Here is a 15,409-nt window from a genome sequence, read left to right as displayed (position 1 = left end):
GAACAGCGCTGGACTCTTACATATTGTTTGGAAATATTTTTAATATGGCGGCCAGATGTTACTTTAACCCCTTCCTGCATAGCAGCGCACTATGACATCACAACGAGTATATATATATATATATATATATATATATATATATATATATATATATATAACACAGGGCTGTTACAGTACGGCGCTCTCATGCCGCAGGCCCCGGGGAATGACTTCTGGGTCACTGCTCTATTACATAACGGGGGCAACCGGCCCAAATCAGAAAGTAGTCTGCGGGCTTAACCCCTCACATGCTGTCATCAATTACAATCACACATTTGGGTTATTTCGGTGCAGGTTCATTCCCCATCAGCCCCTTTGATCTTCCCATGATGAGATCCCGGGGTCTGTGGGGCTGTCATGGCCGATCACCGCACCCCTGGCTGCCTTTCCATATTGCACCTATAGACGTTACTATAACGTTGTATGCTCACTATTCAAGTTTGGTAGGAGAAAAAAACCTCCCATTGAGAATACTGGAGAGAACGTCCACCATCATTAGGGGCTCAATAACAGCTGATGACGTCACCGTGTAGTGAAGATGGCAGCTCTGTAAGGGTTAATAATCCGTGTATAGTCACGTACCTCAGTGTGTACAGTGTCTGAGTGCTGCCCCTTGTTACAAGGCCTCTGATGATGTCACAGGTAGGGGAGGAGTCAGAGAGTCACATGATCAGGTGCAGCATTAGGTTTCTTCTCAATAGCTCCTAGTGGGCGAAAGGACCTGACGATGATGTCACATTTATGTCATTGGTCACATGTGTGCGCTCCGTACTGTGTGTGTGTATATATATATATATATATATATATATATATATATATATATATATATATATATACACACACACATACACACACGTCACTGATATATATATATATATATATATATATATATATATATACACTGAGGCCTTTTTCTTCGATTGTTTCCTCCATTTTGTGCTTTTGTTTTTGCAGGACTGTGTATTTGGTATGTTGCCCAGCCAAAGCCCTAAGCCAGTCTCCCTCTCTCTCCCCTTTAAGCCCCTCCCCTTTAAAACTCTTTGCCCCTAAAACAGTGGTTCCAGAACCATCACTCTCATTGTGTTGGATTGATGCAGTGGATTGGACTGAGGACCCAGACATTGACCTTGATTTTGACTGTCCAATTGATAACATTTTGGCATCAAGTCCTGGGGGTAACTTTTATTTCGAGGACCGCAAAGGTGGAGAATTGGCTGCAACCACTACTAGCGGTAATGGTCCTCTAATATGGGACTCTACATTACCTCTAGAGGGTTCTGATCAGGTGTTAATAGTCCAAACAACATGCTCCAGTACTTTAGCTGTAGATCAGAAACCACTTTCCCTTCCGACACCAGATTTAACCAAGCTTCGTCATCATCATCATCATCCTGCTGAGATGGAGCCACTAAAGGAAACCTTGCCTTCCAAGGCATGTCCTGGAGCAGCGACTGAGCCAAATCTAAACACAGAGTCCTTCGGAACGGAACAAAATTCACCAGCAGTGTTTTTGGCCCTTAGGGCGAGTTGAGCCTTGCACCAGTGTGTGTCCCGTAACATCAGGCGGGCCCTAAGTTCTGCGCTTTGCACAAAGTTCCACTTGACCACCGACGCATGGACAAGTGCATGCAGCCAGGGACGCTACATCTCAATCACGGCACACTGGCTGAATGTAGTTGAGGCTGGGACCGGGTCACAAACTGTGGCGGCCTGCCTTATTATTCCTGGCAGGAGTGCTGAAACACCCTCCTCCTCCGCCGTTAAATTGACCCCAGCTACCAGCTGGAAACGCTGCAACACTGGTGTGGGGAGACGTCAGCAGGCCACAATAAAGCTCATCAGCTTGGGGGACAGACAGCACACTGCCTCTGAGGTCAGGGATGCCATCCTGGATGAGATGGCAATTTGTTTTACCCCGCTGCCCCTGGGGTCAGGCTTTTTTGTCTTGTTGGAGGGCTCTGGAGCTTGCCAGCCTCCAACACGTTCCATGCCTGGCCCACGTGTTCAATGTCGTGGTGCAACGGTTTTTAAAATCATACCCCAAATTAGCAGAGATAAGGGTGAAAGTGCGGCGCTTGGCTACCCACTTTCGCAAGTCTACACTAGCCGCTGCTAGCCTCAAAACACTCCAGCAAGGCCTACATCTGCCCGAACACTGGCTGTTGACCGTCGTCTACACACACTGAAACCCTACATACCATATCTTGACCAGGGTGTGTGAGCTGCACAGACCTTTGATGGAGTTCCATCTACAAAACCCAAGTCAATCCTCAAAGTCAGCTCCCTCAGTTTCTGCACCATGAGTTTCCATGGGTGGCAGAGTTATGGCTAGAGGCAGAGGCATGGATAGGGGTGATGTCTAGGGGCAAAAGCAGTGTGGATGTGGAGGCAAGCTAAGCAGCAAAAACTGGGGGTACAAGCAGAGGCATGGACTGGGGTGATGTCTAGGGGCAAAAGCAGTGTGCATGTGGAGGTAAGCTAAGCAGCAAAAAACTGGGGATACAAGCTAAGGCATGGGCTGGGGTGATGTCTAGGGGCAAAAGCAGTGTGGATGTGGAGGCAAGCTAAGCAGCAAAAACTGGGGGTACAAGCAGAGGCATGGACTGGGGTGATGTCTAGGGGCAAAAGCAGTGTAGATGTGGTGGCAAGCTAAGCAGCAAATACGGTGGCTACAGGCAAAGGGATGTCCAGAGGCAGCAAGGGCAAAGATGCAAAACTCTACCCTGTTTCAAGAATTTTTCTTAGGTCTGGGACACGTTAATGGCCCCCCTGGGCAAACTACCGCCACTGAGGGGCCTAGTGTCACCAGGAGGGACAAGTATAGGCGCATGTTGTGGGAGCACCTGGCCGACCCCAGCTCTGTCCTCTCCCATCCCCCTGCGCCCTACACTCATTGTGTCTCCAAGTTTGATTTGTGGCTGGAACTTGCGCTGTTCGCTTTGGAGGTCCTTCCCTGCTCACAGCGTGCTATCTGAAAGGATCTACAGCACAGCCGGTGGCATCATCACCGATAAGTACAGCTGTCGGTCAGCTGACAGACTGACTTTCACCAAAATGACCGGCCAATGGATAGACCCATCATACACATGTCAGTTACATGACAAATTTAGTGCAGTTTGCTCACTTTGCAAGTCTAACATGAGTAGGGGATCTGAAGAGAGCAACCTCACCACCTCTTGCATGCGCTATCATTTGGAAGGCAAGCCCTGGGATCAGTGGGGCATGAATCTGGGGGCAGAGATGGAGGGGACATGAATCTGGGGCAGAGATGGAGGGGACATGAATCTGGGGCAGAGATGGAGGGGACATGAATCTGGGGGCAGAGATGGAGGGGACATGAAACTGGGGGCAGATGAAGGGTGTATATGAAACTGGGGGAGAGATAGAGGGGGGACATATAATGTACGGGTGACTGTAAGAGGATTATACTGTGTGCGGGCACATGAAAAATTAACAAGTGGGCAGAGTCAACACAAAAGTGGGCGGGGCTAAATTTGCTGCTGCACATTTTGTCCCTCTTTCGGTTCTTCAAAAGTTGGGAGGTATGGGTACAGGGGTCTATATAGTATACAGTACAGGGGTATATATATAGGATACAGTACAGAGGTATATATATATCTCCTGTTCCATGTCCATCGCAACATTTCTCTATGGCAGTGAGGTTTGGGGCCCAGCCACCTACCCAGACCAGTCAAAGTGGGATTCCAGCCCAACAGAGACCTTCCACCTGGAGTTCTGCAAATACCTGCTCCATGTCCATCGCAACACCTCCAACATGGCCTGCAGGGCAGAGCTAGGCAGACTCCCCCTATGGCTCACCATACAGAAGAGGGCGCTAGCTTTCCAGGCACACATCCAGGGGAACAACCCCGACTCCTACCACCACCAAGCATGGCTAAGCCACCTGAGCAAACCAGACACTCACCAACCAAACAACAGCCAACCACCAACAGATGATAACCAAGGCCGAAATAAAGGCGACCACAGAGGCAAACAGAGAGCGGTACATTGAAGAATGGAGAAACGAAATAAATAACTCCAAGAAACTCACCGTGTACCAATCCCTACAAAGGGACTACACCATGGCCACCTACCTGGAGAGAATATGCCATCCCAAGCACAGACAGACCCTGAGCCGATACAGACTGAGCGCCCACAACCTAGAGATAGAGACGGGGCGATACAGGCAGACGTACAAGCCACGGGAGAAGAGACTGTGCTACTGACTGTTTCTACTGATCACGTGCTCTGATATTGCCAAGACCTGGTCATGTGACTTTGACCCCTCCCCTACATGTGACATCATCACAGGTCCTGTAACCAGGGGCCGCGCACAGCAGACACATGTATACTGAGGTATATGGGGGGGGGGACATGGATTTTTAACCCTTTCAGGACTGAGGATTTGGGCCCTCAGTGCAGACATGTCCCCTCACCCAGCTTTCCCAGCCCGGTCAGTGTCCCGTCCAGCTCTGGCTGCCGTCCTATCAGTATACAGGACAGTGTGAGGTCACCTCCGTACTGTGAATATTAATGAGGGGATCCCTCTTATTTCTTTAGTTGTTGCCCCCAGGACTTCCCCTAATGATGTGTATACAGTATATATGTATGTGTGTATATATGTATGTGTGTATATATGTATATATCTATGTCAGGACCTGAGGACTATGTAATATGTGCGTGTCTCTGGTGGGGTGCGGCTGGGGATTTGAGCCGCTGTCCTGAAGCACTTTGGTCATTTTCTTGCCACTCTACTATTCATTTGGGTGTTGAGTATTTGCCTTCAGTCTACACTTCAGGTCTCTCTGATTTGCGCCTCAGGTGTCTGTAATCCTCCTCAGCCTATCACATTGTCCCGGGGCCTGTATACGGCAGAGGGCTGGCTTCAGTCTTCGCCGGTTTTCGTTGTTACTGACCTGAATTCGTGGCCCAGTTCGGAGGAGTTACTTAGACGTTACACAGTTGTAGGAACTGACTTGGGGGTGATGTGAGTGTTACCTTGTGTGCGACTCTGTTTCCCCTCCCTGTCCTGCACCTTCTGGTCACCTGACACTGTCGGGGTATTAGTGAGGTTCTGTTTTGGGTTCCGGGTTATTTTGCCCCTGTCCTGTGTAACCCTTTCCTCACTGTTCCTCTCCTCTTACTCCTGTTGTGTGTTTGTTTCCCAGCACATCCCGTCCTAGTGGTTTCTGTTTGCAGCTGCCCCTGTTCTTCGCTAGGGGTGACCCCCTTTAGTACCCCAGCCCCTCGCCGCCTCTCTCAGCTCTCTCCCTACCTATCCGTTAGGTCTTCGTGTTTAGAGAGTTGTCGGGACCAGGCTTAGCTTGGGAACAGCCGACCAACACCCTCAGGCAGGGCCTAGTCAGCTGTGGTAGTGCCAGGGAGAGTTTCCTACCCCATTCCATAGAGGTGCACGCTGCATTCAGTATCCGGTTCTTTGGACATAGGCACAACCATGACAGTACACAAGACAAAAAGACAAACTCCCCAGTATTCTCAGTGGAAGGGTTTTCTCCTACCAAACTTCAATACTGAACATACAAAGTTACGGTTTAAATAATATTAATAATAATACATTTTATTTCTATAGCTCCAACATATTCCGCAGCGCTGTACAATTTGTAGGGTTCAAATACAGACAGAAAGATACATTACAAAGAAAGTCATTTCACACAATGGGACTGAGGGCCCTGCTCACAAGAGCTTACAATCTATGAGGTAGAGGGGGTGACACAAGAGGTAGCAGGGGTGGCATTGCTTATACAGAGGTCAGACAATTGTGTAATAGAGGTGACTGTCATTGTATAAACATAAGACTTTATGAGCCGTCACCAGTCGTGTCCTGTAACATGTGGATGGAGCTTGGACCTATAAAGTTATCCTGAGATGACATCATATCATGTGGGGTAATGTGGGAGCGGGGACAGAGGAAGGTTAGATTTTGGGGATTCTAATGACAGTACGGAAGGGATTACATTAGGAATTGTGATAGGCCTGTCTGAGAAGATGCGTCTTTAGTTTGCGCTTTAACCTGTAGAAATTGGGAGTTAATCTGATTGTCCGGGATAGAGCATTCCAGAGAAGTGGTGCAGCTCAGGAGAAGTCTTGTATACGAGCGTGGGAGGTTCTGATAATAGAGGATGTAAGTGTTAGGTCATTGAGTGAGCGGAGAGCACGGGTTGGGCGGTAGACAGAGATGAGGGAGGAAATGTATGGAGGTGCGGCATTATGGAGAGCCTTGCACCTGAACCCATCTGTGCCAATCCGGTGGAAAAAAAAATGGCAGAAGATATGGGTTGGCTATTCTATTAGGGAATTGTCTGTTGAACGATTCCCCAGTGGCTGCTACTGAGTCCAAGAAGGAAGGGAATGAGAGGCAGTGAGTCCTAAACTTGCCCCAGCCCACTACTTGCCTCAACGACCCTAGACAGTAGAGGACAACTGGGCGACAGTTATTGACTATAGTGGTCGTGAAGTTGTGATGTCCTCAAATATAGAAGATCTGCCTGGACAAGCTCTTCACCTCATGTTCCTGTCCATACATAATGAGTGAATACCCCATAATATCTCCAGTAAGATAAGATAAGATAATCCTTTAGTAGTCCCACCATGGGGAAATTTGTTAATTCTGTACACCTGGGATTTTATGTTTTTTTTTTACATTGTCTCATCTTCTCTCCAATCAGGTCCAAGTTCCACAAAGGATGGAAAGAGACAGGAACAAGATGGCGGAAAGTCTATTAAATCTCACCCTAGAGATCATCTACCAGCTTACTGGAGAGGTGAGAGATTCTGATGATGTCATCATTACATCATTCTTATCTATAGTAATAACAGATGATAGGACTGGAGAGGTGATGGACTCTGGACATGTATGGAGTGAGATATATTAATGTGTCTCCCCATAACCAGGATTACACAGTAGTGAAGAAGCCCTCTAGTGGGCGCTGTCAGACCCTTGTATTTGATGGATGGAGAGGAACTCTGAGCCCAATCCCGGGGCCTCCACCTCACCCTTTGAAACAGATCAATGGACAGAAGATCCTAGAACTCACCAACAAGATGCTGGAGCTGCTGACTGGAGAGGTGACACTGCTGGGAATGCTGGGACATTATACAGTAACTGGAGGGGTCGGGGTGATGACTGTATCATTGTGTTGTCAGGTTCCTATAAGGTGTCAGGATGTCGCTGTCTATTTCTCCATGGAGGAGTGGGAGTATTTAGAAGGACACAAGGATCTGTACAAGGAGGTGATGATGGAGGACCACCAGCCCCTCACATCAGCAGGTAATACACATGACTATATACACATGGACTTCCATTATTTGTATGTACAGAATGAATTCAGTCCCTGTCTGTGTTTCCTACAGGTAGATCCAGTAAGAGGACAACCCCGGAGAGATGTCCCAGTCCTCTTCTTCCACAGGATGATCAGGTAGATGGAGATATTCCCTACGATGTGTAGACGGGCTGTGAAGTCCTTGTGGTCAGTCTTTGGGGTTATACACTGAGGAAAGCTGGATTGAGCATCTATAGCCTGAATCGTTCTGAGTCAGAGTTTGAACCTGGTTAGCCAACTTGGCTACCAGACCTGCCAAACCTTCCACCCAGGCTGCAAGGTCCAGAATAGGATCTGTGCCAATCCGGTGGAAAAAATGGCAGAAGATATGGGTTGATTATTCTATTAGGGAATTGTCTGTTGGACGATTCCCCAGTGGCTGCTACTGAGACCAAGAAGGAAGGGAATGAGGGGCAGTGAGTCCTAAACTTGCCCCAGCCCACTACTTGCCTCAACTACCTTAGACAGTAGAGGACAACGGGGCGACAGTCCCTTCTCTGGATAAGTGTTTACCCAGTGTGTTTAACCTTTGTGTTCATGGAGATAGGTCAGAGCATTCGGTACGTGACTTTTTGATCACTTGTAACGTTTTGTTACTTTGTGACCCGCCGCAATATATAATCTTCATCCTTCTCAACACATCGCCACCGTGACTCTAATCTTTGACAGGTCATTGTTGTGGCCAGTGATTGGATGAGCCATTACTATATTTCCCAGGGTTTTCAAGAGGGACCAACACTCCTGGGGTACTATATTGGTTGCAGTATTAATGCCAGTGTCTATTTCAGGGGTGGGCAATTAATTTTCCCATGGGGCCGCATAAGAAATTGAAACTATGCTAGAGGGCTGCGCCACGTCAACTTTAGCTCCACCTACTTCTACGTTGACTCCGCCCATTCCCAATCATCTTTCTAAGTTCCCCCAAAAAGTATTATCCTCCTATAGTCACCCGTACATTATATGCCCCCACATTGTAATGTTCCCTTCCAACTGCCCCACAGTATTAGGTCCCTCTCCTGGTGCCCCAGTATAAACTGGTGGAAACTAAAGAGGGACATGAAACTGGAGCAGCTGGAGGGGGACATTAAAATCGGGAAGCTGGAAGCAGACATTAAACCGTAGGGGTAGCTGGAGGGTGACATTAAACTGGGGGCAACTAGAGGCAGACAGGTCCCCCTACAGCTTCCTCCACGGTTTAATGCCCCCCCAGTTTAAGTGGCCTCTTCATCTACCCCCAGTTTCATGTCCCCCCTCTCCATTTCTCCCTCAGTTTCATATCCTCCTTTATTTGCCCCATTTCATGCCCCCCCAGTTTCATGTCCCCCCTCCATCTGCCATCTCTGCCCTAGTATAACATTCCCCTTCCATCTCAGACACAGACAGAGACACACACACACACACAGACAGACAGACACACAGACAGACACACAGACAGACAGACACACAGACAGACACACAGACAGACACACAGACAGACACACAGACAGACAGACACACAGACAGACACACAGACAGACACACAGACAGACACACACAGACACACAGACAGACACACAGACAGACACACAGACAGACAGACACACAGACAGACAGACACACAGACAGACACACACACAGACAGACACACACACAGACAGACACACACACACAGACAGACACACAGACACACACACAGACAGACACACACACAGACAGACACAGACAGACACACAGACAGACAGACACACAGACAGACACACAGACAGACAGACAGACACACAGACAGACACACAGACAGACAGACAGACACACAGACAGACACACAGACAGACACACAGACAGACAGACACACACACAGACAGACACACACATACATACATACAGACACACACACATACATACATACAGACACACACACATACATACATATAGACACACACACATACATACATACAGACACACACATACAGATACACACATATAGACAGACACACACATACAGACACACTCACATACAGACACACTCCCCCCTGCATCTCACCTTACATCTCAGTACCTTATGACACTCCACATGTCTCCATCCTCTGCCGGCAATAAGACACGCCCCCTAGACACGCCTCCCTAGTCAAGCTGTGCGGGCCAGACTGAATCAGTCAGAGGGCCGGATACGGCCCGGGGCCGGACTTTGCCCAGGTCTGGTCTATTTAGATTGGACTATACCTGGGACATTGTTGACAATATATATAAAGCGATGCGAAATATGAGGGGGCTAAATAATACAAGTGCTTATTGCCTGTAACTATCTACAGTGGTCACGTGATAGAATCACTGCTACAGCTAGTTATTGACTATAGTGGTCATGAAGTTGTGATGTCCTCAAACATAGAAGATCTGCCTGGACAAGCTCTGCACCTCATGTTCCTGTCCATACATAATGAGAGAATACCCCATAATATCTCCAGTAAGATAAGATAAGATAATCCTTTAGTAGTCCCACCATGGGGAAACTTGTTCATTCTGTACACCTGGGATTTTATGTTTTTTTTTTTACATTGTCTCATCTTCTCTCCAATCAGGTCCAAGTTCCACAAAGGATGGAAAGAGACAGGAACAAGATGGCGGAAAGTCTATTAAATCTCACCCTAGAGATCATCTACCAGCTTACTGGAGAGGTGAGAGATTCTGATGATGTCATCATGACATCATTCTTATCTATAGTAATAACAGATGATAGGACTGGAGAGGTGATGGACTCTGGACATGTATGGAGTGAGATTTATTAATGTGTCTCGCCATAACCAGGATTACACAGTAGTGAAGAAGACCTCTAGTGGGCGCTGTCAGGCTCCTGTGTATGAAGGATATGGAGTAAGGCCAAGCCCAGGGCCTTCACCTCACTGCCTTATACAGGAGGAGATCAATGGACAGAAGATCCTAGAAGTCACCAACAAGATGCTGGAGCTGCTGACTGGAGAGGTGACACTGCTGGGAATGCTGGGACATTATACAGTAACTGGAGGGGTCGGGGTGATGACTGTATCATTGTGTTGTCAGGTTCCTACAAGGTGTCAGGATGTCGCTGTCTATTTCTCCATGGAGGAGTGGGAGTATTTAGAAGGACACAAGGATCTGTACAAGGAGGTGATGATGGAGGACCACCAGCCCCTCACATCAGCAGGTAATAGACATGACTATATACACATGGACTTCCATTATTTGTATGTACAGAATGAATTCAGTCCCTGTCTGTGTTTCCTACAGGTAGATCCAGTAAGAGGACAACACCGGAGAGATGTCCCAGTCCTCTTCTTCCACAGGATGATCAGGTAGATGGAGATATTCCCTATGATGTGTAGACGGGCTGTGAAGTCCTTGTGGTCAGTCTTGGGTTCTCCAGCAGTATTAGATGATTTATACTTGTGTAACGAGAGGTGGGCTCCTCCGACTTCCTACTGACTTACGTTATTTGTTTTGCAGATTTTCCATCAGATTAAAGATCTGGATGATATTAATGTTATCGCTGTAACAATAAAGGAGGAGCCCTATGTGAGTGGTTATGAGGAGTGTGAGGAGGACATTCGTACCAGGAGCCACCCAGGTGAGGAGTCACCACTGAATATACCACCGATTTACGGATTCAACTTCATAGTTAAAGAATTTTTAGTTTTAAGGTTGTTTTGAAGCAAGGAAGGTGAGTGCTATCAGGGTCAGGAATGCTACTGACCTGGGGCTAGGAGAGAGAACATCACCTTCTGAACTGGAAGGTTTATGTGAAGGTGAGCAGATCAAGTTGGCACAAATTTGTTCTAAATCAAAGTTTTGAATAGGGGATAAGTTGCAGATTGGTGGAAATTTGACTGCTCTCACCCCACTCATCTAGAGCCGGGGAGGCTTCTGTACCCAGTTCGAAATGGAGCGTTGGACCGCTCCATTCATTTCAATGGGAGTGCCAGAGATAGGTGAGCGCTGTACCTCTGACAAAGTTGTCAGACCCTCAAGCTGTAGGAGTGTCATAAAGCAGTCCATGCCCCAGACCATACAAGCAGGGAGCTTGTGTTATTTTAGATCTGGCTGGGATACGTGTCGCCTAGCCGAGCTCTTTGAGGAGGCCACCAGATATGTGAGTAGGGCCAGTAACAACAATGTCATCACCATGATATTTATTTTCTGGAAGCTGTGTTATCTCCATCTTTCTTGCCAACCTATGCCACATACAGAAGGAAGTGCAGGACATAAGACACTAGGACATGAGTTCAAGAAGGAGTTGGAGGACATCGAGTTTTCTCAGACACAGCCAGGAGACAAGGTTGTCACTCATTGTTTAAGAAATTATTTTGATGATAATAACAACGCAGGTCATTGACAAACGATCACATTTTGAGCAAAACATTTGGGTTCTCAGACACAAGCTGGAGGTTCTCATCAAGCAAAGGCACAACTATTGGATAGACACGCCATTATACCCTCAGCAGTAAAGCAAAATGAAGGAAATGTTCCTGCTACTGAAAGAGGAAAACCATGGATGCACTCTGTCCCAAGCTTGCCACAGCTTTGACCACACCGATGCCTGCTGACTCCATAGGTCTACCCAGAAGGACTTTCTCGATCCCTGCTCAGATACAACTTCACTCTCTTTGCCGGGGGTGATGGTACAACAAGTAGCAGACAATACAGTTTGCAGAACAGATGGAACAGATCTGTTATACCAACCTGTAAACGGGTACGCACAGCCTAAACAACCTGGTCAAGTCTTATCTGACCTGTGTCCTTTCTCCAGCGGATACCCTGAGCCCTAACTCCTTGGTTAAGCAAATGAGATCCGTGGTAGGAACCGGCCCAGTTTACCATTGCTGCACTGTATTGTCCACACTGCAGTGCAGTGTCAGAGAGGGTATTTAGTGCAGCAGGTGGGATCATCACAGCAAAGTTGGAATCCGCCTCAAAATCCGCCTGCAAAAAGGCCCTCCCCTGGATTAACACTGTAGGGATTATAGGGTTATAGGATGGACTTGATAGACTGATGTCTTCATCCACCCTCATCTACTATATGGTGTATATTTCTAGATGACTGCTGTATACGATGTATATTTCTTGATGATCGGTGTATATGGTGATGAACGAACTTCTACTCCCAAGTAAAGTTTTGGGCCATGCAGGTTAAATTGTGTAGGGAATCCATTGAAGATGACTCCCGGTAACCTGTCTAAGCATCTCTAGAGGAAACGTGCCATATAGTGGAGGCCATGATTTTGGAAGATCCTTGGGTAAAGTCGTTATATGAATTAGTCATTTCAGTTGGTACAGTTTCTAGTATCCTTCATGATTTTTTGATGATGTCAAAAGTCAGTTCCCGGTGGTTGCCATGAATGTCGACACATGAGCATGTTGCCAACAATTTTGCCAAGAGAATTTAGACCTGATTAGAGGAAGTGGAGGAGATTTCTATTCTCGGGTTGTTATGTGATGAAACCTCGGTCCACTACTATGATCCTGAGACCAAACAAGAGTCCATACAACGGAGACACAAGAAGTCAGAAACTCCAAAGAAATGTTGTATGCAACAAACAGCTGGAAAGGTCATGGCAACAGCTTTAGGATACAGGTGTTTTATTACTAGGATTCAGGCCACTCAAGACAACAATTATTGGGAACCCCTATGAAGGCTTTCCATGAGGCAACCAAAGCGAAACATCACGGAAGTTGGTCTTTCTTCACGACCAAGCACCAGCTCAGAAATCTCGCAGATCAGGGGAGGCGGCTTCATGGAGAGTCACCATCCTCCCTACAGTCCAGACCTGGCTCCCAGTCATTACTTTGCACTGCATCGGCATCCCATCGCGGCTAGCTGCGCAGAGAATTCGCACGGCGGAAAAGGGTTCCGCCGTGTGAACATACCCTAAGGGCATCCAATCATTGGAGGTGGAGGTGAAGGGGAATAAATGTGTTGAAGTCCAGGGGGTTTACATCGAAAAGTAGAAAATTCAATTATCTCAGAAAACTTTTTTTTTATATTTGAGTAGGTAAGTTATTGAACACCCCTCGTACATTAGATTGATGCTACATGGTTATTTCACATTACGTCTTGAATTTCTAGATTTTACATTTTAAAATCTAGAAATTTAAATTTTTAGATTTAAATGTCTAGATTTTACATTTTAAAATCTAGAAATTTTTAGATTTAAATGTCTAGATTTTACATTTTAAAATCTAGAAATTTAAATTTTTAGATGTAAATGTCTAGATTTTACATTTTAAAATCTAGAAATTTAAATTTTTAGATTTAAATGTCTAGATTTTACATTTTAAAATCTAGAAATTAAAATTTTTAGATTTAAATATGCCCGATCCTTTAGCTCTCCAGAAGTTATGCAGCTGCCAATGAACCCCTTTTCCTACGACACATGCATGCTTGACCATGTGTGCATGTTAATGGCAAGAGTCAGAAGAGCTAGGTTTCAACAGACGGCTATGGACTGTATATGGGCAGCCTTCTGCCACAGGCCTTGTAATTTTATGGATTTTATATAGAAATGTTCTAAAATATCAATGTAAATGTTAAGGATATTGAAAAATTAATAAAATCCGTTTTATTTTTGGCAGGTGACTGCACCAGTCCAGAGGGACACCCAATATTTTCAGATCCTAAAGAAGAGGGTCATGGTATCAAACAAGATCCAGATGAAGAACTTGCCATTACCCCAGATATACCCTCAGCCCTTCACAACCAAGATCGATCCGATCCTATTCTACACGTCCAATCTTCTGCTTCATCGCAGACTGTGAAGCGAAATAAAAGTCACCGGAGGAGAAAACGCCAAAGAGCTCAAAAAAGAAAAAGGCCATTTCCGTGTCCAGAATGTGGCAAATATTTTACGCACAAGTCAGATGTTGTTCGACATATGACATCGCACACAGGGGAGAAGCCGTTTTCGTGTTCAGAATGTGAGAAATCTTTTGGCCGGAGATCAAATCTTTTACGACATCTGGAAACTCACACAGGGGAGAAGCCATTTTTATGCACAGACTGTGGAAAATGTTTCAATCGGAATTCAGATCTTGTTAGACATCAGAGAACTCACACAGGAGAGAAGCCATTTCCATGTTCAGAATGTGGACGATGTTTCGCTCAAAGCTCTGCTCTGGTTAATCATCAGAGAATTCACACAACGGAGAAGCCATTCTCATGTTCAGAATGTGGCAAATGTTTTACTCATAAAGCTACTCTAGTTAACCATCGGAAAAGTCACACAGGAGAGAAGCTATTTCAGTGTTCAGAATGTGGACAAAGTTTTAGCCGAAAATCACATCTTCTTTCTCATCAGAGAAGTCACACAAAAGAGAAGCCATATTCATGTACAGAATGTGAGAAAGCTTTTAGCCAGAAAGCACATCTTGTGAGTCATCAGAGAATTCACACAGGGGAGAAACCATTTTCTTGTTCAGAATGTGGGAAATGTTTTAATCAGAAGGCACATGTTTATGTACATCAGAGAACTCACACAGCGAAAAGCCAATTTCAAGTTAAAGAGGAACGTCCTCAACTATATATAATCTGTACCCCCATAATGAGCCCCGTTACAGGAGATATTCGTATTATTAATTTCGGCACTCCGCTGTGAGAGGGTGGGCCTTCCAACAGCTTTATCACTGGGATGTGAGAAACCCTCCCGTCCCCATTTACCGTACCCTTCTATAGCACACGGTCGGCTTTCTAGTGCTATATAACACCGCACGTCTACGAGCCGTGAAAGATTCTCTTTAAAGTAAATGTTTCATCATTCAATCTCATCTTGATTTATCTCAGACATTATATAGTTATAGTTTGACAAAATCTTTAGACTTACCCCCGTTCTCCCATCTCCCGGTCCGCTTATGGGTCACCTTTTCCCTTTATAATCCACGTAATGACCCGAATCTTGTAGGACTACGACCTGCCCTGGACTTCATTAGGACTCGTTCTGGAGAATAAAGGTTCTTGCGTTTACTGTCGTTTTGTGCTGGTTTTTAATGAAAATTACCTCGTTTTATAAAGATGTCACATAGACGTTGTT

The 15,409-nt window shown here is 46.1% G+C and overlaps 2 protein-coding genes and 1 pseudogene across 3 annotated transcripts in view; 2 read left to right on the top strand and 1 right to left on the bottom strand.

The window, feature by feature from the left end:
* LOC142189718 (uncharacterized) overlaps positions 1-15,409 on the bottom strand; it is a 239,155-nt gene that overhangs the window by 48,044 nt on the left and 175,702 nt on the right. The window lies entirely within an intron of this gene.
* LOC142190538 (uncharacterized) overlaps positions 1-15,409 on the top strand; it is an 80,485-nt pseudogene that overhangs the window by 32,096 nt on the left and 32,980 nt on the right.
* LOC142189485 (uncharacterized) lies at positions 6,910-15,292 on the top strand. Its single transcript, XM_075262149.1, has 7 exons — positions 6,910-7,327; positions 7,411-7,475; positions 9,935-10,030; positions 10,161-10,257; positions 10,620-10,684; positions 10,836-10,956; positions 13,959-15,292. Exons 1-7 carry the CDS (start codon positions 6,910-6,912, stop codon positions 14,975-14,977), a joined length of 1,881 nt encoding a protein of 626 aa, XP_075118250.1. The 3' UTR covers positions 14,978-15,292.

This window comes from Leptodactylus fuscus, chromosome 1 (genome assembly GCF_031893055.1).
Source record: "Leptodactylus fuscus isolate aLepFus1 chromosome 1, aLepFus1.hap2, whole genome shotgun sequence".
NCBI lineage: Eukaryota > Metazoa > Chordata > Amphibia > Anura > Leptodactylidae > Leptodactylus > Leptodactylus fuscus.
Note: the sequence above shows the minus strand (reverse complement) of the source record. Positions and strands in the feature narration are given on the sequence as shown.

What these genes read in the sequence shown, in the direction of transcription:
- LOC142189485 (XM_075262149.1), top strand. Translation starts at nt 6,910, where the DNA reads ATGTATGGAGTGAGATATATTAATGTGTCTCCCCATAACCAGGATTAC. An exon ending in TTCTTCCACAGGATGATCAG is followed by an intron (nt 7,476 to 9,934) that starts GTAGATGGAGAT and finishes CTCTCCAATCAG; the next exon opens with GTCCAAGTTCCACAAAGGAT. An exon ending in TCGTACCAGGAGCCACCCAG is followed by an intron (nt 10,957 to 13,958) that starts GTGAGGAGTCAC and finishes TATTTTTGGCAG; the next exon opens with GTGACTGCACCAGTCCAGAG.